Source organism: Panthera tigris, chromosome B4 (assembly GCF_018350195.1).
Source record: "Panthera tigris isolate Pti1 chromosome B4, P.tigris_Pti1_mat1.1, whole genome shotgun sequence".
In the NCBI taxonomy this organism is placed as follows: domain Eukaryota; kingdom Metazoa; phylum Chordata; class Mammalia; order Carnivora; family Felidae; genus Panthera; species Panthera tigris.
Window position 1 is genome coordinate 82,715,975 of NC_056666.1, and position 22,905 is coordinate 82,738,879.

The window sequence follows — 22,905 nt, forward strand, 5'->3', positions numbered from 1 at the left end:
TCACCTCCTTCACCCGTGTACAGGTACTCCTCCCCAGGCATACGTAGACAGATGGGCTCACACACAGATACTCTCTCACACACCCTGTCCAGGCATGGGAGCCAGGGTGCAGTGGTCTGTCTCCTAACGCATGGGCTCAGCCAGCATCCTAACCTGCGTGGCCTCCTTAGGATTCCCTGAGGAGCTCTACCCTTCTCGCCCTGGCCCATCTTCCTGGGCAACAAAGGAAGTACCAGAGACATCATCAGTGGGCCACAACCCTTGATGCTTCCCAAATCCTTCCACTAGGCAGGCTGCCCTGGGATTGGGCATCTAGAGTGGTATCGTCCAACAGAAATATAATGTGAGCCACATATGCAATTTTGAAATTTTCTGGTAGCCACATTAAAAGAGGTAAGAGTAGGGGCACCTGGGTGGCTCAGTTGGTTAAGTGACCGACTTCAGCTCAGGTCATGATCTCTCAGTCTGTGAGTTCGAGCCCTGCGTTGGGCTCTGTGCTGACAGCTCAGAGCCTGGAGCCTGCTTTGGATTCTGTCTCTGTCTCTGTCTCTGTCTCTCTCTGCCCCTCCCCACTCATACTCTACCTCTCTCTCAAAAATAAATAAACATTAAAAAAAATTAAAAAAAAAAGAGGTAAGAGTAGTTAAGTGAAGTCAATTTTAATTTTATATTACCCAATGTATCTGAAATGTTATTATTTCTGTATATTAATCATATAATATTAGCAATGAGATCTTTTGCATTCTTTTTTGTGTATGTGGTATTAAGCCTTTATTTATTTATTTATTTATTTATTTATTTTTATTTTTTTTTTTTTGGTATTAAGTCTTTAATGCCAGGGGCGCCTGGGTGGCTCAGTTGGTTGAGTGTCTGACTCTTTTTTTTTTTTTTTTAATTTTTTTTTTTTAACATTTATTTATTTTTGAGACAGAGAGAGACAGAGCATGAACGGGGGAGGGTCAGAGAGAGGGAGACACAGAATCCGAAACAGGCTCCAGGCTCCAAGCTGTCAGCACAGAGCCCGACGCGGGGCTCGAACTCACGGACTGCGAGATCGTGACCTGAGCCGAGGTCGGCCGCTCAACCGACTGAGCCACCCAGGCGCCCCGAGTGTCCGACTCTTCATTTCAGCTCAGGTCACGATCCCTGGGTCATGGGATTGAGCCCCGTGTCGAGCTCCATGCTGAACATGGAGCCTGCTTAGGATTCTTTCTCTCTCCGTCTGCCCATCTCCCCCACTCATGCTCTCTCTCTCTCAAAAAATAGAAAATAAATTAAATTAAAGAAAACTTAAGTCTTTAAAGCCAGTGTAGTATTTTATACTTACAGTTTGAACTAGTCGCATTTCAGGTGCACAATAGCCACATATGGCTGTTGCTATGTATCGGACAGTGCAACTTTGTCTGGCTTTCAGCCCCGGCTCTGTGCCCTAGGGAGCTTTGGGAAGAAAGTGTTCTTTAACATTTGAGCCTCTCTGCCATGGACTCTGCTTTCCTCGGCTCCTCAAAACCTTTCGCCTCTAAATCTCAGCCCGACTCTTGAGTGTACAGTGTGGAGGTGTTGGGGTCCGTACGTATCGGGCATGTGGGGAGCGGACTCTGCTGAAGGCCTAGTTCTTCCCTCTGCCCGGCTGCTCCTGGGTGTGTGGCTACCTTTGGGAATGATGACAAAGGGCCCTAGGTGGGAAAATCTAACCAGCCCCTGAGACCTCCTGAGATCTAAGAAATGCGGGTATCTGAAACCCCAGTCTTGGTGTCCTCATCGCCTCTCCTGGTGAACAAGTGGCTAGACAGCCAGTCTAGCCACCTTATTCATGCCAGGCTTCCCATCTGCCCCCAGGTCCACAGAGTAAGGCCCAGCGATGTCAGCCAAATGAACACAATTGCCTGGGCACCGAGATGTGTATTCTCATGTCCCGCCTCTGCAACGGAGTCCAGGACTGCGTGGATGGTTCGGATGAGGGGCCCCACTGCCGAGGTAAGGGCTCTTCCACTTCTCCTGCTCCAGATGGATGCAGTGAGTTCTCAGCCAGGCCTGTGATGGGTCTGGAGGCCCACCATCCGAGGACTGTCCTCACACCTTCAGTGGGGATGAGGCCTTGTCCTGCTCCCATGCACAGATTTGCCACCAGATAGCAGCCCAAATCAGTGGGCCTTTGGGTTTGGAGCTTGGTCAACAGCCCTGTGGGGATCAGTATGGGTGCTGGCCTGGACACTTCTCTTTGGCCGTGTGTGCTTGGCCAAGTCACTACCTCTCTCCAAATCCCAGTATCCCACCTGTAAAATGAGAGCTTTGTACTAGGTCAGTATTTTCATACCTTGTTGTTGTAGATAGTAGGGTCCTTTCTTCACATGGTTTCTTACATGCAACCTGAGTGTGAACAGGGAAAAAGAGATGCTGTGATTGAAGCTGGGGGTGGGGATGTGGAGTCTGGTTCACCTAATTCCCTCCCGATGCCCCAGAAGCCATCCCCCAGGAAATGCAGATCTTTGAGACACTCTGAAGCTGTTTGATGAGAGGTCATCCAGGCCGAGGAGGGAACGTTAGGATGATAGGTCCCTTCCCTGCTGTAGCTCAGGTCGCCAGCCCTGCCATTCTTCCCCCAAAGGCCCTGTGGGCCAGGGAGAGTCTGGGTCATGCGTGAGCAGTGGGGGAGGATTCCGTCGGTAAGGCAGAGACTCATTCGTGCGAGGCAGGGAATAGGGAATAGTGACTTCTCCCTTCTACTGAGCTCAAGGTCTCCAGAGCTTGAGCAGGCCCCTGGGTGATGGTGGCGTCTGGGCCTGTACGCATGTCAGAAACATCTGCCTGTGGGAGGAGACACATCTGGATCCTGTTCACTGAGGGCAGGGAGTGTGGAGCAAGGGAGTTTGTGGTAGATTTTTATCCTTTCCTTGGGTTAATTTTGCATGTTTTTGTCTAGAGCTCCTGGGATGGGATGCAGAGCTTAGGCCTAGGGGCTGACTTGAATTACCATGCCCATCCCATCTTATCGAATGGTACATGTTCAAGTTTGCTTCCTTTTGAATACCTTGTTAGCATCAAAAACAACAAAGAACCTGGAGAACCTAGGGTCTGAACTCCCTTCTCTGATATGACAGAAGTTGGGCCTCCTTGTCCTCCTGCCACACATCCAAAAGAGAAATTCTTCTCTAGATTTTCCAGAACAAAAAATTACCGCCCCCCCCCCCCCCCCCCCGCTGATCTCCATCCTTTGTGGGGAAGGGCTGGACAGGCAGCACATTTGGGCTGTTGGGTGGAGGAGGTGGGGAGGAGAAGAAATAACCAGGGCCTGGCCCCCCAGTCCAGCTCCTCCTGGCAGGCTTAGTGCTTCTAAACGTCTTAGCATCTCGGGCAGCTCTCTCTCCTAGGTGGGGGGGAAGTGGGGGTGTGAGGCCGCTGGACAAAGGGGTCTTTGTGGCCAGGCCGCCTGGCCCCACGCAAGGCCATTAATTGGGTCGCTGGTCTGGGGGGGGCAGCTGCTCTCCCACCTCTTCCCCCTCCTGTCTCATTCCCTTCTGTCTCCCCTGTGGAAGTGGGTCAGCAGCAGGAGGAAAAGATTAGAGAAAGGTCCTGAGGGAACCAGTTTTGCTCCTCCTCTCATCTTCTACCTGGACCTCGGACCTTCTCTCTGAGGTCTCTAGGGCTTGAGGGATGGGCTGGAGAGGTGCTTCCAGACTAGAGCTGGGATCCTGAGGGGAGAGACCCATCCCATGCCCACTCCTCACCCTCAGCCCCGAAGCCAGCATTGTGGTTCCTGGGCAGGGCAGATAAGAGGCATATGAAGAGAATGAGACTCACTGTCCTCGCTCCCTGTTGACCCCCACAACTGCCAGAGCCCCTCTTTCATGGAGACAGAGGGAGTCCAGAGCAGCCAGAGCAGGAAGATATGGATTCTAAGCCATAATTGACCGTGGGAGCTTGGGCCTATCTTATAACCTCCCTGGGCCTCAGTTTCCTCACTTGCAAAATATGTCAGATGATTCCTAAGCCCCTTCCATCTCTGACACTACAAGCCTTGGAAGTGGTTTCTGAAGGGTTGGCGGGAGTTGGGGGAAGGTTACAGTCTGGGTGTGGCCGCCAGGTCTGGGGGCCTGAGTGCGTGTCGCCTGCCCCCACACAGAGCTCCAAGGACAGTGTTCTCAGCTGGGTTGCCAGCACCACTGTGTCCCCACACTCAACGGGCCCACCTGCTACTGCAACAATAGCTTTCAACTACAGGCAGATGGCAAGACCTGCAAAGGTATGTGAGTGTGTGTGCTTGTGTGCACATGTGCGTTTGCTGGGGTGGGCACAGGTGGGGACGGGCGTGGGGCCGGCCAGTGGGCCTGGCCGGGGTAGGAGAAGAATGAGACAGAAGGTACAAAAGAGGAGGCACGATTACATGCCCTGCAGCCTGTGGGTATGACTGTGAGCCCTAACCACTTACTTCCACCAAATTCCACTAAATTCCTCTTAAAATTACATAGATCATATGTGAGTTTTCTTGTAAAAACATTAAAGCATTATAGATAAAAACCAAAGTCTCCTTTGACGAATCCTTTTCAGTTCTGCTCCCTTTCCCCTCTGGAGGTAAGCTGTGTTACCAGTTTGCTATCTTTCTCCCCAGTCCTTTTTCTGTACATCTCTCTGCCTGTATTCACAGATGATCTAACTGAAAGTATTGTTTATGTGCGTGTGCTCTTTTTCACATACATAGCATACTGTACATACTTCTCTTCAGTTTTCTCACTCAGTAGGTTCTAGAGATTTTTCGATATTAATATGTAGGGAGGGGGGAGCGCCTGGGTGGCTCCGTTGGTTGAGTGACTGGCTCTTGATTTCGGTTCAGGTCACGATCTCATGGTTCATGGGATCGAACTCTGCATCGGGCTCTGCGCTGACAGTGCAGAACCTGCTTAAGATTCTCTCTCTCCCCTCTCTCTCTCTGGCCCTCCCCCACGCTCTCTCATTCTCTCTCAAAATAAATAAATAAGCATATAAAAATATATGTAGACATCTACCTCGTACTTTCAGAAACCACTATGGAGTATGACTATTGATTACCACAGTTTACTTGGCAATCTCCCTATCGATGAGTAAGATGTTCCAGTTTCTGTCACAAACAGTGCAACCTTTTCTGTTTCAAGATTTACCTCCCTGGAGTCTTTGCACAAATGCCACCTTCTCAGTGAGACCATCCCTAAAATCACAACCCACTGCCTACATTCCATATCCCCTTTCTCTGCTTAATATTTTCCCACAGCACCAGTCACGTTTCCACTGTATTATCACCTCTAACATATAACTTACTTCTCTGTTTTATCATGGAAATGCCAATATTTCATTTATTATCAGAATGTAAGTTTCATGAGGGCAGCAGTTTGAATCTCTTTTGTTCACGGATATATCTTCAGAGCCTAGGACAGTACCTGGCATATAGTAGATACTCAAGAAATCTTTTCTGAATGAATGGATGATGTGCACGCGTGTGGGTATTTCTCGAGGGGAGATTCCAAGTTCGGACTTGCTAGGTGATAAAGTTTGCACCTTTCCTGTTGTGGTAGATTCTGCCAAATCGCCCTCCAAAGAGGCTGTAGGGATGGACACCACCTTTGGATGGTGTCTGAGGGCACCCACTTCCCTGTCCTTATTACACTGGAGATGACCATGCTCTTGCCCTTTTCCCGGCAGACTTTGATGAGTGCTCGGTTTACGGCACCTGCAGCCAGCTGTGCACCAACACAGATGGCTCCTTTACGTGTGGCTGTGTGGAAGGATACCTGCTGCAGCCAGACAACCGCTCCTGCAAGGCCAAGAATGGTAGGTGGGGTCACCTGTGGTCACAATGATAGGTGGCCTCCATGTTGCTCCCCGATGGGGAGTGGCCTGAGAGGTCCTAGAGCCCCTTGCTGCATCGACCCTTCTCTCCTCCACCTACAGAGCCAGTAGACCGGCCCCCTGTGCTGCTGATTGCCAACTCCCAGAACATCCTGGCTACGTACCTGAGTGGGGCCCAAGTGTCTACCATCACGCCCACTAGTACACGGCAGACCACAGCCATGGACTTCAGCTACACCAACGAGACTGTGTGTTGGGTGCATGTTGGGGACAGCGCTGCCCAGACACAGCTCAAGTGTGCCCGCATGCCTGGCCTGAAGGGCTTCGTGGATGAGCACACCATCAACATCTCCCTCAGTCTGCACCGTGAGTCGCCTGCTCCCAGCTTGGAGAGCAGGGGAAGGGAGGGAAGATGGGCAAGCTGGTGCCTGCCTAGGACAAAGGCAGTTAGATGGGATGACCCCTGTCTGGGGCAGGAGTCTAAATAAGAAGGCCTTGCCTGAAGCTAAGGCAGGGGGCTGCACAAGATGACACCTACTTGGAGCAGGGACAGAGTTATGGCTGTGCTCCCTTCCTTCTCTCTGAGCTCCAGATGGCTCCTGATTTTGGCCCAGGGCTGAGGAAGAGGGCTGAGGAGGCACTGAATGGTCAATCTCCAGAGACAAGGGACTGTCCCTTCTCAGAGAGACGAGTGTTGATTAGACCACAGAGGGGCTTTCCCATGCGGCAGGAGTCAGGGCAAGGGAAAGAAAAGGCCTGGAGCCTTGAGGGAAGCTTGCTAAGTTAGGACTGAGTGCAAAGAGGTCAGGGCTTGGCTGGGTTTGTCTCCATGTTCCATTATTCTCCTTGGGGGCATGGCCAGAATGGCCCCATGGCTGCAGGGTGAGTGTGGGGGTCCTGAGGCTGTTTTGGGGGCAGTTTTGTGGCAGTGAATGAGACTATAGGAGAAGCAGTGAGCCCTGGGGCCACAGGAGTGTTTTAAGACCTCCTGGATGTTCCCATTCAAACTCCTTCCCGGGGCTGTACCTTGCTGTCTTAGGGGTGGAAGACAGGGTGTACCTAGGGATGGGGCCGGGGCATAGATCCACTGCCTGGAGCAGCCCCGCTCCTCTCAGATGCTGTTACATAAACAAACAAAACATCTGGCACCATCACATTTCCAGGAAATGCACCACAGGGCTGAGGGGGAAGATCTGGCCTGTGGCTGATCTGACCCCCAGGAGGGAGGGTAACTTGATCTGTGATCTTGAATAAATCAGAATTCCCTGTCCCTGCTTTGATTTCCTAATCCACATCATGGGTATGAGCTTGCCTGTCCAGATCAGATAAACTGAAGTGAAAGCCAGAGGTAAGTCACAAGCTTTAGGATGGTGAACCTTGGGCCTCGTAGATCTTTAAGTTCCTTCATTGTGTCCCCATATGATGATCCCCACAGAAGACAGAGATCCTCGGAGGATGTATGGGCTTAGCTGTGGGGTAGCAGGGGTTCCTGAGAGCCCTCGCCCTCTGTAGCCTCATTGTATGGTCCACACCTTGTCTCCAGCTCCTCCAGAGCATCCCAGTGATGTCCTTGGGCTGTTGGTCACCAAGGCTCACCTGTGATCAGACTCGTCTTCCTTGGAATGCCGGCCGGGGGCTGCCACACGTGGTTGGCTGAACTCTTGAGGGGTGGGCAGATCAGGGAACCCTATGGCAGATAGGGTAGCACAGGGTGAGACCCCATGAGACGGCTGCCCTCTCCCTGCTCCTTGTTGACAGCCCCACCCAACAGGCCTGTCTGGGCAAACAGCTCTGGCAGCTCCCTCCCTGGCCCTGCCTCCGGGCCAGACGATGGGCTCGTGGGTAGGCGGCTGGCGAGGGTGCCCTGATGGGAAACTTCTCCGCTTTTGCTCTGGCCTGGCCCCCTCTCCTGCTTTCCTCCCAAAGTGAAGCAGGAAATAAGCTCAGGCGGGTACCCCTCCCTTGGCAAATAGAACCTTGCCTCCCGGTCTGTTGGATTCACTGGGCCCCTCTGGGGCAGAGTCCAGGAGGCAGGAGGAGACCAAGGTTCCGGGGAGAAATGCTAGTGGGGTGGATGAGTGGGTTCCTGTGGCCCCAGCCTCTGTCCCTCCTCCCTGCCCTGCCCCCACCCCACGCCCCATGCCGCCTGAATGTCTGGCTGTCACCCTGAGGATGGTTGTTTTGCTCTCATCCCACAAACTAATTATGGGCCCTGAGATGAGGATGTCGGAAGTGTCTCTCCCCTAGCACCCTCCCCCATCTCTAGTTCAGCCCCTTCCCAGGAGAGGCTGGGTGCCCTGTCCTGGTGTGCGGGTGGCTGTCCCAGGCACTCACCTGTGCAGTGGGCTGCTGGCCTGTAATTAGCTCCCCAAGGGGGATGAAGAAGAAAGGCTCCTGCTTTCTCCTGCTTTCTCTCTGCCCCCTGGGGGAGCTCTCCCTGCAATCATCCCATTCCTGGCTAGGACCATGACCTCCATTGCACCCCTGGGAGGGAGCCCCATGCAGGAGGGAGGAGTCTGACAATTGAGAGGTGCTGGGGCCCAGAGGCCAAGACGCAGAGAGGCGGAGAGAAGCCTGCTTGCTGCTGTGGGAAGAAGGGGGAGCCTGCCCCAGAGAAAACTCTGGGAACAGAAATAGAATAGAAAAAAGGAAGGAGGCCAGGAAGTGAGCCTGTTTCACATGGGTCCTAGGGCTTGTGTGTTGCAGACCTGCTCTGAGTCCTGAGAGCCCTCAGAGGGCCCCTCCCAGAGCCCTGCCATGCTCAGGGGTTGGTGCAGCTTCCAGGAGAGGCTCCGTGGAGCCGGCTGGGGATCGAAGCTCCTGCTTTTTCCTGCCTTGATCCCAGCTCCTTCCCTCTGTTTCTGCCCAAGAGTTAGGGGACACTGTCTTACCAATGTCCTCACACGTTCCGGAAGGTGTATGTGCGTGCGTGCGCATGTGTGTGAGTGTGTGTGCGCGCGCCGTGCGCGCTTTCCTCCCTTAACTGAGCCCAGGCTGCCAGTGCTCCTTCCCCTGTCCGTGACTTTCACTGGCTTGGACTGGGGGGCCTTGGGGGCTGAGTCCTCACCTCTTCCTTTCCCTTCCCTCCTGGGATATAATTCCAGGACACATCCTCCCCTCTGCCACTGTCCCAGCAGCATGGGGAGGTCTCTGTGGATTCTGATTCTGTGACTGGAGAACATGGTAGTGAGAGCTGGAAGATCCTTAGGGAGGACCAAGACTGGCCCCTCAGTTTTTAATACTGCCTTTCCCAAAGCAGGCTGCCTTGATTTTAGGTTATACATGGATGTGCATTTTTTATCATTAATTTTTATTTTTTAATACCTATTAGGAAACTCTTATAACTAGTATATCAAATCTGTGATTTCATAGATTGCTTAGGATATAGCAAAATAAGAAAAATGAGTTGACTTAAAGAAACAGTAGGTAAATGATAGTGCAGGCTGTACATCACCTTGGCAAGCATTTCGAAAGTGATACACAAAAGACCGAAGTTCTAGAAACTGAGACCCACAGGGGTCGGTTGGCCTGGTAGTACCAGAGCCAGGCCTGGCTTGCCCATTCTGCCCCTCACCTCTGTCCACGCTCTCAAGGAAACTTAAGCTCTGCCCAGCCCCCTGCTGGCTGCCCCTGGGCAGGGCTGAAAGTCAGGTCTGCTGACCCAACCCACCCCCAGCCCTGCATTGCCTTGGCTGTGTTCCTCTGACCTGTCTTCCAGTAGCTTTGGGTATGTTTCCACTGTAGAAAGAATGAGGGCAGACTGCAGGACTGGGGCCCTGGGAAGGGGTGTGTGTGTGTGGTGAGGGGAAGTTCTGACGCTGTGCATGGAGGCCTTCAGGGAAATAAGTTTTGTGTATGAGGGGATGCTCTGGAGGGGCCCTCAGGGGTCCTGGGGTTTCTTCCCTGCACCATCCCGCATGGGGAAGGAGGAGGTAGGAATAAACGGCCTCCTAGGCTGCAGGCAGCAAGGTTGCGAAATGTGGCCCCAAGTCCAGCTGGCCAGTTTCACTTATCCCTCCCTCTTTCTTTGTGTGCGTGTGTGTGCGAGTGTGTATGTGTGTGGTTAAAATCACAACAGGAAATGGGTAGTGATGTGTCTAGAGGGAAGGCAGAGAGGGGGCAGAGAGTAACCCCCCTGCATCTGTGATGAACTGTCTTCCCCGGCTGGAAGGGGAGCTGTCTTTCCACTGAACTGGGCAGCCTGGGCCCTCTCAGCCTCCCACTCTATGCCTATGGAATACTTCCAGATTTCATATATGAAAGCCAGCCACCACCACCCTCTTCCTTGGCCTTCCTCACCCACAGGGTGTCAGAATCTTGGGGGGCGGGGGCTCCTGCCAGCACACTCTTTGGCCTTGGGCCACCCGCATCCTGGTGCTTTTGCTTCCCATTCCCGTCCTGAGTTTCTTAATCATTTCACAGCCCTGCTCTCCTCTCCCTGGCTAGGCCAGCCCCACGTCTCCGTCTCAGTCTCCCGGCTCAGCTCCAGCCTGTCCTCTCCTCCCCCGCTGTCTCCTTGAAGTTGCTTCTCCACCCAGCCTGCTCCCTAACCCCCCCTTCCCTGTTTTCAAGCCACAGGAAGTAACTTAAGCAAGAAAGATGTGTTTTAGAGCCCAGCAAGGATTTCTCAATAGTGGGAAGATCCTGGTTCTGATTCTGAATCAGAGCTGCAGAATTTAGGCATCTCTTCTCTGGGACCAGCACTGACTGCCTTTGTGGACCTGGGCCAGGCAGGGGAAGGAGCAGAGCAGAAACCCCAGGCGGGTACAAGTGGGGCAGGAAGGGAGCCCAGGGGACAGAGGTGATGTGATGTGGCTGAGCCAGGGCCTCTCTGGGAACAAGAGGAGCTAAAGTCAGGGCTTGGCAGGAAACAGGAGCATGAGACCTGCCATTTGGCAAAGCTCCTGCCAGACCTGCCTGGCGGTCTTTTACCTGCTTGTAAAGACCCCAGACTCCTGATCCTCTCCCCCAGCCCTCCCTCTCCCCACTCAGGGCGAGATCCCCAAGTGGCTCTGAGAAGTGGGAGGATTACCAGACAGATGTGTTCTCCCACCATCGTGGGGGCGTCCCAAGGCCAGAGAAGGAGGATCCTGGCAGTCGAAGGAAAGGGAAAAAGTGATGTCCCAGTTCTAGGACAACAGCGTGAGGAGTCAGTACTCAACAAATATTTGTTGAATGAATCAGTATATGTGTGTCAGACGCCGGGGACAGAGATGAAAGACAGCACCCTGCCCTCACAATATTTGTAGTCAGGTAAACAGACTGTGATGAAAGGAATTACTGGGCCATACAGGCACCTGAAATACAGAAATCTTTCTTCTGGGGACCTGAGCTGAGTCTTGAAGAATAGTAGGTGATAGCCCCAAACTGCACACCTGGAGGGCCCGCCGTTAGTCAGGAGGCCACAGAGTTCTAGCTGGAGGCACAGATGGTAACTGGGTGGACAAGGTAGGGAAGAATGGGGTTGAGGTGAGGGAGGATCGTGGTATGAACAGCTCCCACTTACAGAGTGTTAATTATGTGCCAGGCCCTGTGCTAAGTGCTATTAATATACCGTCCCATTTTACAGATGAGCAAACTGAGACTCAGACATTAAGTAACTTTCCCATAATCCCACAGCTGGAAGATGATAGAACCAGGATTCGAGCCCAGGCTGTCAGTGTCTAGAGCCTGGCTGGGCCCAGGGTGGAGCAGAGTGACGGGAGAGGTGGGGAGTTTCCTGGAATAAGGACCAGAATGCGTGTGTCCACTGGGGATGTGGTTAAAGTGGAAGTGGGATTCATCCTCCCTCATCCACAGGCCTCATGACCTGTCCTACAATCTTTGGGTATGTGGATACATTGGGGGATATTTCCTCACGGCAGGGAGGCGCCCTTCCTCCCCCAGATTTGTTTTAGGGAGAGTGACTGGAGTCCTGTAGCTGAAGCCAGGGTCTTCTTAGTAATGGGGTGGGCTGTTGTTTTTGGGAAAGCAACCACTGTTTAGGGAAATAACTCCTGAACAATGTGAATGGTAGAGAAGTTGAGAAAAATTGGACTTATAGGGGATGCGGAGTGCTGAGCATTGGGATGGGGGAGTGCAGGGAGGGCTCGTCAGTTATAAACACACACCCCTGGTCTATTCTGGAGCCTGGAAGTGAAAGTCTTTAATGACATTACTGGCAAGCTGTGGTCTGTCCTCTTGACTATCCCATCCCCCTCCCAGCTTCCCAGCCTCCTTCTGCAAGCTGGAATTCCCAACTTCTTGGCCCCCAGACCATCCCCAGACCCTTTCCACAATATAGCATTCCTCTCCTTGGGTTTACTTGAGGTTCTCCTGTCTTCAGGATTTGGGGCCTTTGGCCAGAGCCCCTTGGAGGGTGCTCTGGGGTGGCTCAGCCCTGAGAAGCCTGGGCTGCAGGGGACAGTTGCCCTCTGAATGTGTGGGGCCAGAACATTCAGGTCCTCTAGGGTGAAACCCAGGACTCAACTTGCCCGCCCCCCCCTCATGCCGTGAGACAGGGCAACGGCCCAGATACTGCCTGTAGGGGAGCCCGGGAGGGAAGGTTCCCTTTCCCAATCTGAGCCCATCTGTCTACACTGGCCTTAGGTATGAGTGGCCAAGTGTGTGCGTGTGTGTGTGTGTGTGTGTGTGTGTGTGTGTGTGAAGATGTGTGCATGTGTGTGAGTGTGTGTGGTTGGGCGGGCAGAGGAATCTGGACTTTAGGAGAGGGGAAAATAATGTGGTGGAGGGGGGTTGGATAACAAAGGATTTTTTTGCTTGCGACTAATAGTCTCCAGCTGCAAAAATACCAAAGTGGAGGCAAGGCCGGGCTGGGGACTCCGGTTCTTGCCAACTCCTCACCGGCCTGCTGAGTGGGGCCGTGCCTGGCCTTTGGGAGGTGGAAGGGGAGACCGGCCAAGGGTAAATAATCTAGAGCAAGGACGATCCTTCTGCCTTCCTTCCCGGAATTGGCAGGGAACCCAGGCCAGGAGGGAGGCTCGAAGGTCAAACACTTCCTGGGGCTAAGGGGGTGATTTGTAGCTGCACCTGGGATGGGGGGGGGGGCATCTGATCTCTTCAGATTTCTTCCTCCCCCCTTCTCGCTGAGGGAAGGGTGGATGGGGAGCAGGGGCAGGGTGTTGCCAGCCTGGAGCTGGGCAGTGACTCAGGGAAGCCTCAGGAAGTTAGAGAGGAGGACGCAGCTGCACCAGCTGGTGCTGGGAAACCAGCTTCCAATGATGAAGTTCCTCTGCATGCCAGCAGCCCCCTGCTGTGCCCACCAAGTAAAGGGCACGAAGCCCTATTTGCCTTTCAACCTGTTTGCCTTCCAACCTACTTGCCTGCTGGCTGCCTGGTGCTGCGGCAGGTCTCCCCCCCCCCCCCCCCCCCACACACTCTGGTTTGGGACTTTGGGTTTCCTCTGGAGGCGGCCCAGCAGCATTCATTTTAATCTGTTTTCTCTGTGGTAACGGTGTATGGAGCAGCATGATTGCCTTATCCCAGCACTGGGCCCTCTTCCTACATGGCCTGGGACCCACACTTCCAGGCTGCTCTGCCCCTCTCTTCTACTGTCGTCAGGGTGCTAGGAGCCCAGGGGAGAGAGTGGTTGGGTTTGGGGGTGCATCAGCAACCACAGGGACAATGCCTCATTCCTGTGACTTCTTTCTCCAGTCACCCTGAAGTGGGGTTTAACGGGGGGACCTGAAAAGGAAACTAGTTTGATGAGAACCTCAAATTGGCTCCTGCCCTTCCTCCCCGGCCTAAGTCCTGTGACTGTGAGTCAGTGTCAGGGCCTAGCCAAGTTCCTTGGGAGCCACGTTCCTGTTCCCTTTGCCCCCCACCCCCACCCACTGTCAGGAAATAGCCTCTGAATCCCTGTGGGGAGAGGGAAGCATTAGGGAAGAGTTGAGCAGAGCACCTAGTCATTATACCTACAGCTCTGTGGGGATAGAATAACCCCTACTGGGTTTGAGTGTCGGTAGCATGTGGGGGTAAGGTTCAGCCAAAGGCAGGTGGTCCAAAGATCTCTTTACTTACTGAATTGGTAAAGGTGGAGTGCAAGGCAGGAGTCCTGAGGAGTCACTGTCTTAGGAGATTCCTAGTCTGCAAGAAGCATCACCTCTGGTGGTGGTAGTTGAAGGGGACAAGTAAATAAATGGATGGGAGCCAGTGGGTCCTGGAGAGGAGGTGCCTAGAAGAGGCCAGCAGGGGTCCCTGTCTCCAGACTTCCAGCCTTCAGACTTCCCACTGCCCTTGCTCCACCCCTACCCTCTTCAGTCCTTTTTAGCCTCTTCCATCGCCTCCAGAGATGGCATAGACTAAGTGTGGGCACCTGGTCTCCATCCTCCTCCCCTACTCACCTTTCTGAAGCTCCCCTTCTTTCTGAACCATGCCTGAGTTTACCTTCAGAGTCCTTTTATGGCCTTCCTCCTATGTTCTCTGTCCTCCAGCCCTATAGCTTATTCTCTGCTCCTTCCTACCCTCCCTAAGACATGAGGAAATTGAGCAATAGGGACATTGAAGAAACGGGAACAGGAGTGAGTAGAGGAAGTTTGGCCTATGTCACTGATTCCAACCTTTTGACACCGTGGGCCTTCCCTTTTCCATCTCTATGGGTGCCGTATTTTGACATACTTTTCTCTCAGATTGCATTTATTGATGGTGTGCCCTGCTTTTCCATTTTTAAGAGTCATGGAACATGTACAGTGTTTCGTCAGTGCCCTGGCTAGCATGAGATACCCTGACTTACCATATAAAATTGATGAAAGTCCAGCCAACATCGAAGATGTGTGATATTTTAGTTAGCCTGAGTGCTGGTATCTCAAGTAAAAGCGTATTTAAAAATACTGGATGAGCCAGTGGACCTGTCTTCAATGCCTTTCGGTACCTCAAGAAGATGGTCCTGCTCAAGGAAGGTCTAGAGTTCAGGAACCTTGTCCATCAACTAACCAGCCAACGCATACCTAGTGCCCCCTGTGTGCTGGCCTTGAACTCCGTGTGCAGAGCAGGGTTCTGTGGGAGGATACTCAGACACTTCACTTTGGAGAGGCCAAATAGGTAGAAAGATGGCAAAGAATACAAGGCAAAATTGTGCCCTTGCCGTTAACTCCTATAGGAGGAGCTCAGAGAGGAGAGACAGCTGTCACCTACATGGTGAAGGAGGTCGTCCCAGAGGAGGTGGGCTTCCGGGGGTGGGTTCTGCACCAACAAGGGGTGGCCCTGTCTAGAGGTGGGCCTCCCCCCATAGCTCTTTCACTCACACTTTTCAGATGTGGAACAGATGGCCATCGACTGGCTGACGGGCAACTTCTACTTTGTGGATGACATCGACGATAGGATCTTTGTCTGCAACCGAAACGGGGACACGTGTGTCACTTTGCTGGACCTGGAGCTCTACAACCCCAAGGGCATTGCCCTGGACCCTGCCATGGGGTGAGGGGCGGGCAGAGGCTGTGGGGGAAGGGAGAGCGTTCAATGTCCACAACGCAGCTAACGTGCCCTCTGCCCGCAGGAAGGTGTTCTTCACTGACTATGGGCAGATCCCAAAGGTGGAGCGCTGTGACATGGATGGGCAGAACCGCACCAAGCTGGTCGATAGCAAGATTGTGTTTCCTCACGGCATCACGCTGGACCTGGTCAGCCGCCTTGTCTACTGGGCTGACGCCTACCTGGACTATATAGAGGTGGTAGACTACGAGGGCAAGGGCCGGCAGACCATCATCCAGGGCATTCTGGTGAGGGGGAAGCTTTTGCAGGGGAGCCATTCTCTAGGCCTCCCAGTGAGAGGGGGGACAGTGTGGGACAGTCTCTCTGGTGGGAAGCAGGGTGGACATGGAGAGGATATGGCTTCCACTCTGGTGGAAACAGTCATTTTAGATACACCTTTTACTTCCCTTTTCTCACTTGATCCTTACAATGACGCCTGGGAGGTAGGCGGGCCAGTGTCTTAGTTCACTTTTGGTGGATGAAAAAAAAGCAGGGTTCAAAGAGGTTAAGTGATTTGCCTGAGATTACACAGCTGAGAAAGAGCACTGGAACCTAGTCTAGAAGCCTTTCCAACTCAGAGGTGGCACCTCCAATCTGGGATCATTAGGGTAACCAACCATCCCTGTTTGTCCAGGACTGTCCCAGCGTTAGCCTGGGAAGTCCCACAAACCAGCAAATCCCTTTGTCTTGGACAAGTTGGACAGTCAATTACCTTGGATAAGTTATGTGGGTAGCGAGGGCTGTTACCAGGCATCATTGAGGCAAGTCTGCCCTCTCAACTTCCTAAAGCTGGGGGCTGGAGAATGTTTTCTGTGGACAGAGTTTAGGGCCCAACTCTACTTCAGTCCAAAATCATTCCATCATCTACTGTATGCCTAAATCTCTGGGGAACATTGTTCCTGCCCTCGAGGGGTTTGAGCAGAGTAGATGGGGTAAGTCCACAAATCACCAGACAGGGGATAATAGCCAGAGAGATGGAATGTGAAAGGAAAGCCTGTGTCTGGTTAGAAGATCCCAAAAGTTCTACAAAGAAACACTCTGTGAGGGATAAGTGGGATTTTGACAAGCAAAGATCTCAAAAGCAAGAAAATCCAACCAGAGGATACAGGAGTAAAACATGGAGTTAGACAACCATGGAATGAATTTGGGAGTGCGAATAATGAAATCTGGATGGGAAGCCAAGGAGCATTCCAGGGTCAGAGGGAGGATTCCCTTCTCCTCTCACGTTGACCATTCCTGCTTGCCCATCTCAGATTGAGCATCTGTATGGCCTGACCGTGTTTGAGAATTATCTCTATGCCACCAACTCGGACAACGCCAATGCCCAGCAGAAGACGAGCGTGATCCGAGTGAATCGATTCAACAGCACTGACTACCAGGTCGTCACCCGTGTGGACAAGGGTGGTGCCCTCCATATCTACCACCAGCGGCGTCAGCCCCGAGGTGAGTGGGGCTCTTCAGCCCCTTTGTGGACCCTCCTATGGGAGCCCCCGGTTCTCTCATATCATGACTACTTCTTGTAGCCATCCACCCTGGACTACGTCCCCTGTCCCCTCAGATTCCCCTGCCAGCCCCTTCCTGCCCTTCAGCCTCCAGATCCCACCTCCAAGGAGCTCCTGCCCCCCATTCTGCTCAGAACATAGGTTGTTCCTCCCAGTTCCCTGGCTGCTTTAGAGTAGAAGCACCTGACCACAGGCGATGGCATGACTGTCTCCCCTGATCACAGAAGCCCCTACCTGAGAGTCTGAAGGCTAGGTTATGGTGGGGCAGAGAAATCCTAGTCCTGTGGTTTCTGAATCTTCAAAATGGGACAATAAGCATAAAGACCACATCTGGGTGGAGGGAGGGACAGGGGTGGGGTGCCCGGCTGGTTCAGTTGGTGAGACATGTGGCTCTTGATCTCAGGGTTGTAAGTTCAAGTCCCACATGGGGCGTGGAGCCTGCTTAAAAATTAATGAATGAATGAATTAATTAAAAAGACCACAGCAGGATGGAGTGTGGTCAGACATCAGGACATCTTCTCGAGACCTGGGCACGGGGGCTCTGAAGAGTCCTGACTGGCGCTCTACTCTGCCTGCAGTGAGGAGCCACGCCTGTGAGAATGACCAGTTCGGGAAGCCAGGTGGCTGCTCCGACATCTGCCTGCTGGCCAACAGCCACAAGGCGCGGACCTGCCGCTGCCGTTCCGGCTTCAGCCTGGGCAGTGACGGGAAGTCATGCAAGAGTGAGTGACAGGGAAAGGCCTGTGTGCCTGCTGGGATGGGGTGGGGCAGGATTCTTATCTGCCTCCTTACAGCTGGCTGTTTCCATCAGAGATGCAGAGAAATGAAGGGATTTACCCAACATTTTGCTTCTAGTGAGGGGCATAGAAGGAATTTGAACCCACATCCGAGAACAAGGCTTTTCCCACTACCCTACTCGGGCTCCATAGAAGGCTGTCAACTGGCCCATTCACTTCATTCATTCATTTTTTCACTCATTCACTCGACAAATATCCAGTGAGCATGTACTACGTGTCTGGCACTCTCCTGGCAATGAGGATTCAGCAGTGACAAGATAGATGTCATCTCTGCCTTCCAGAGCTTGTAGTCTGGCAGAGGAGACAGACAAATAAAAATAGCTTCGGGTGGTACCTGGTGTTAGGAAGAAAATAGAGTGGAATGTAGACTTGCTGATGACAGTGAGGGCTCCAGGTTAGACAGAGGGTCAGGAAAGGCTTCTCTGTGGAGGTAGGAGTTAAGCCAAGCTCTCTATGAAGTGAGGAGTTGGATCACGTGAGGACCCAAAGGCAGAGCTCCCTGGCAGACGGAACCTACCGTGCCAGGCTCCAAGGCTGAGAACGGCCCAGCATGAGTGAGGGGAGGCAGGAAGGAGAGGTTGGATGGGATTCTAAATGGGATGAGGAGCTCTTGGTGACTTTCCAGCAGAGAAGTGACATGATGTGCTTCACATTTGTAAGGAGATCATGCTGGCTGGCCGCTGGGTGGAGGATGGACAGCAGGGAAGTGGCAGGAGGCCACTTCTGCCCTGTAAGCAGGAAGCGATGTGGCTTAGATAAGGATGATAGCAGAAGTGGTCCAAAGTGATCAGATTCCAATCAGATTCAGTGGGCACTTAACTGAAAACATGCTACTTGTTACTCTTGCCGCATTTCCCACCCCCAGAGTGCATAGGCTGCCAACCAGGGTGCTGTCCCCTGGGCTTTAGATGTTTATGCATCTGTCCATGTGGCCCAGACCCCCTGCTACACCCATATCCCCTGACCCAGGAGAGCTGGGGTTTTGCAGATCCTTGGGCACATGTACCTAACTTTGTGTCCTCCCTCCCCCCTCGTGCCTGCCCTAGAGCCAGAACATGAGCTGTTCCTTGTGTATGGCAAGGGCCGGCCAGGCATCATCCGGGGCATGGATATGGGAGCCAAAGTCCCAGACGAACACATGATCCCCATTGAGAACCTCATGAACCCCCGGGCCTTGGACTTCCATGCTGAAACTGGCTTCATCTACTTTGCTGACACCACCAGCTACCTCATTGGCCGCCAGAAGATCGATGGCACTGAGCGGGAGACCATCCTGAAGGACGGTAAGGGCCCCCAGTGAGGGAGGTGTACAGACAGGACCCCCGAGGGGCACCCACCTGGGACAGGAAGCGATTGGAGTCCTGGGCATCGCTTTCTCAGTGCCCTTTCGGCATGGAGAGTCCCCTGCTGACTGGCTGGCTGGGCTGGTTGGCATGGAGATGAGGGGATAGACAGACTGACCCCTGTGTGACCCCCTTCTTGGCTGAGCCGAAAAGAGGCAGGAGGATGGATGGTTAGGCAGCGTGGGCTGTCCTTGCCAACCCTTGGGAAAACTCGGGGTCTCTCTGCCATTGGCTCTGAGCCCCAGAGCTGCACGCAGTACACAGCCCACGAGAGTCTTGAGGCCTTGAATAGGAGCAGGCATACCAGCACATGACTGCACACGGAAGGTCTGTGCAGCCAGACCTCACGGCCACCGGAGCTGCGTGTTTACTTGTCCTGAGAAGAGTATGTTTTGTGAACTGAATCCAGTTTTTTCCTCTGAGCTGCACGGGCAGGTCAACAGTACTTTGTCTCTTGAATATCCATCTGCGTGGAGGCTCTGAGCTCCTGAGTTCCGCCCTGTTCCTGCTGGTTGTTAGGAATTCCCACACTTGGGCCCCCGGGACAGGGCTCCCTAACCAGTCATCTAGCTGACGCCAGTTAGCGCTCCCCACCCACCCCCACTGCCGTTGGCTCACAGAACCTCAGCAGTCAGCAATCATAAGACTTTGGGGAAATCAAAAGTAACTCATCAGGAAAAGATTGGGGTTCCCTATACCAAGGGAACTGCTATTTAAGCCTGAGATGAAGCCTTTGGCTCAGTGAAAAATCACTTCCTGATTTATTCGTTTTGTTAGCTCAGGATTTTTCGGCCTGGGATCTTGTGTCACACTTGTGCCCAGAGCCACCCGCACACTGCTCCAGCTCACCCCGGCTCAGGCTCATGCATGCCCTCACATGAGAGGTCGCATCCACCACATAGGCTTATGGGCTGCCGTGGACAGTTTTCAGAGACCCTGGGCCTCAACACGGATGCGGTGGCAACACAGTCTTCCCAGCTCTTTCTTCCAACCTCCCACCCTGTCCCACCCACCCTCTAGGGCTTTCCACACTCCCTGCTAGTCAGGTTGCTCAGAGGCATGTGTAGCCTGAGGGTCAGAGGCAGGCAGTCTTGAGCTTCCTTTGAGGCTCTCCATTGCCCCCTTCACTCCCTGCAGGTATCCACAATGTGGAGGGTGTGGCTGTGGACTGGATGGGGGACAATTTGTATTGGACGGATGATGGACCCAAGAAGACCATCAGCGTGGCCAGGCTGGAGAAGGCTGCTCAGACCCGCAAGACCTTAATCGAGGGCAAAATGACGCACCCCAGGGCCATTGTGGTGGATCCACTCAATGGGTGCGTCTTCCCAGGGCCTTGGGGTAGGAGGAGCCAGGAACTGTGGGTGTCAGAACTGGCAGGTGAGACAGAGAGTGAACGGGGATGGCAGCCTAAGTGGAGTGCTGAGGCAGGAATCAGAAGCTGAATGGGGAAAAGTTGCCCCATCTTCAGGACAATGGGAGTGATGTCTTACACACATACATGGAGATCTGGTCCTGTCACTGCCAACTCAGAGCCCTCTATTGGCTCCCCTGGCCCTTGGAGTGAGACCCACTTTCCTTATCAGGCCTGGGGTCCTACAGGATCTGCTTTCATCTCCTTTGACCTCATCTGCACCTCTCTTCGACTCTTGGAAACTCTGTCCCCACTGCCCGCTGTCTGTTCCTCACACACCCCAGCTCTTCCTGGCTCAAGGCTTTTGCTCTGGGACTTCCTTTGCTGGAGCTCTCAGACATTTGCAGATCTAGTCCCTTGTCATCATTCACATCTAGGCCTCAAATGTTACCTCCTCAGAGAGGCTTTCTCCACCTGATTCCCAGTCTACTCTCTATATCATCTCCATGCTTTGTGTCCTTCCTGGTTTTTCTCATTCTCCAATGTGTGTGACCTTCCAGTTGACTTGTTTCTTACCTGTACCCCTGGGTAGGATGTGACCTCCAGGAGAGCAGGGGCCTTGTCTGCCTTGCTCTCCACTGGGTCCTTGACTCACAGTAGGCACTCAACAAATATTTGTTGAATGGAGGAATGAAGGAAGGAAATGTGGGGGCTAGGGTTGAGCAGGAAGGAAGCCCCCCTGGAGGGGATCTGGCATAGCACACGTGGAGTGGGATCACACAGGAGGCTGCTGATGGCAGGGGTAGCCCATGTGGTGCTGACCAATCACTGCCCACAGGTGGATGTACTGGACAGACTGGGAGGAGGACCCCAAGGACAGTCGACGAGGGCGGCTGGAGAGGGCCTGGATGGATGGCTCACACCGAGACATCTTTGTCACCTCTAAGACAGTACTTTGGCCCAATGGGCTGAGCCTGGACATCCCAGCTGGGCGCCTCTACTGGGTGGATGCCTTCTATGACCGCATTGAGACCATACTGCTCAATGGCACAGACCGGAAGGTGGGCAGGCAGGCACCTGTGTGGGGGTGTTCATGTGTGCACTGCTAGACCACATTTGTGTGCGGATGAGGCTTCTTATGTGTGAATGTGTGAGTCTCTCTGTATCCAGGCCTGTGCGCTTCGTACATGTTTACCTACGTACCGATGGACGTGCACACCGGTGTGCTGTGTCTTATGTGTTGTATTGCTTGAGGATTGCCTCTGTAAGAGTCCATCTGTGATTGTATGTTGTCTGCAGGCTTGACACTCATGTGCACGCCTGGGTGTATACCTTGTGTGCACCTCGGCATGTTTGTGCACACACACACGGCACGCTTCGGTGTGTGCCTGCTGTGTTCGCCTCTGTGCAAGTGCAGGATGACTAGAGATGGCATATATGTACGCTTTTTCGTTTGGGTGGCCATGTGTTTTATGAGTCATGTGCCTACGAGACGTGTGGACTAAGCTCTTTCATAATATATGAGGCCCTTTATGATATGGCCCCTGACTATCTCTGTGGTCTTATTTCTGCCCCTGTTCCCTGTATCCCATTATTTGAACAAGCAACACTACACAGCTTGGAAATTCCCAGCACACAGCATATCGAGTGCTGCCCTCTGTGCTGTTGCTTATGCAGTTTTCTGCCTCCACCCCCACTCCTCCTCACCCGGCACACTGCTCAGGGGCCACCTCCTCTAGGATGTTGTCTCCAGACCCCTTTTCCATCCTGGATTGCTGTGTGTGCCCTCCATGAGACATACACAGTCTTTTTCATACCACAGCTTGGCCCTTAATAGATCCTGGCAGGTGTTTGTTGGATGAAGAAGCGAACAGATGAATTCTGGCTGGATGCTCAGTACTGTGTGTGTGTGTGTGTGTGTGTGTGTGTGCGCGCACACATGTGTGTTGGAGGGATATGAATGAATATGGATGGATACAAGGGAGGACAAGGTGGACAAGTTCCCCATCAGCATCCCGCTGGGTCCGGTGTCTAGCACCTCACTGTGTGCAAAGCTATCATCCTCAGGGGCTCCCAGGCTAATGGGGGAAGCAAGACCCATATCCAGGACATGGACAAATGAGTAAACAAAATGGTGATCCCCCTGGGCCTTCCTCAGTCACTCCATTTGTCTATAGCTCCTCAGTAACCTCCCCTCAATTCTTAGATTGTATATGAGGGTCCTGAGCTGAACCACGCCTTTGGCCTGTGTCACCACGGCAACTACCTCTTCTGGACTGAGTACCGGAGTGGCAGTGTTTACCGCTTAGAACGGGGCACAGGCGGTGCACCCCCTACCGTGACCCTTCTGCGCAGTGAGCGGCCCCCCATCTTTGAGATCCGCATGTATGATGCTCAGCAGCAGCAAGGTACCCCCTGGGGCTGGGGCCAGTGAGGGGGTGGTACCTAGACAGGGGGGTAAGGCTACTCTGGGGAGGGGGGTGGTGAAGGCACTCCCCAGGGATCCCAGGCTCTGACTTTTGAGGCTCTCAAGAAGAAAGGCCCCCAACCCAGTTGACTTTGTCTTCCCTGTCTCCTTCCCTGCCCCATGCCTACGTGTTCTCTTCTTCAACGTGTTCATT

At 53.2% G+C, this 22,905-nt stretch overlaps 1 protein-coding gene and 1 long non-coding RNA gene across 5 annotated transcripts in view; one reads left to right on the plus strand and one right to left on the minus strand.

The window, feature by feature from the left end:
- Nucleotides 1-22,905, plus strand: part of LRP1 (LDL receptor related protein 1) — an 81,928-nt gene that overhangs the window by 10,654 nt on the left and 48,369 nt on the right. For both annotated transcript variants that reach the window (XM_042992574.1, XM_042992575.1), the window contains exons 3-14: nt 1,840-1,977; nt 4,124-4,243; nt 5,674-5,802; nt 5,923-6,186; nt 15,072-15,234; nt 15,314-15,536; nt 16,542-16,731; nt 17,369-17,512; nt 18,634-18,870; nt 20,068-20,248; nt 21,123-21,345; nt 22,491-22,692. In XM_042992574.1, the coding sequence (XP_042848508.1) occupies nt 1,840-1,977; nt 4,124-4,243; nt 5,674-5,802; nt 5,923-6,186; nt 15,072-15,234; nt 15,314-15,536; nt 16,542-16,731; nt 17,369-17,512; nt 18,634-18,870; nt 20,068-20,248; nt 21,123-21,345; nt 22,491-22,692 (2,214 nt within the window). The remainder of the gene's footprint in view (nt 1-1,839; nt 1,978-4,123; nt 4,244-5,673; nt 5,803-5,922; nt 6,187-15,071; nt 15,235-15,313; nt 15,537-16,541; nt 16,732-17,368; nt 17,513-18,633; nt 18,871-20,067; nt 20,249-21,122; nt 21,346-22,490; nt 22,693-22,905) is intronic.
- Nucleotides 1,352-14,226, minus strand: LOC122240374. Of its 3 annotated transcripts, none has more exons than XR_006220002.1 (4): nt 14,163-14,226; nt 7,417-7,507; nt 2,318-2,370; nt 1,352-1,437 (listed from the first exon to the last, which is right to left on the minus strand). It is a non-coding gene; the product is annotated as an uncharacterized LOC122240374 (long non-coding RNA). The 3 variants fall into 3 exon arrangements; XR_006220001.1 differs by lacking the exon at nt 14,163-14,226 and adding an exon at nt 8,155-9,070; XR_006220000.1 differs by lacking the exon at nt 14,163-14,226 and having other exon boundaries at nt 7,417-7,653.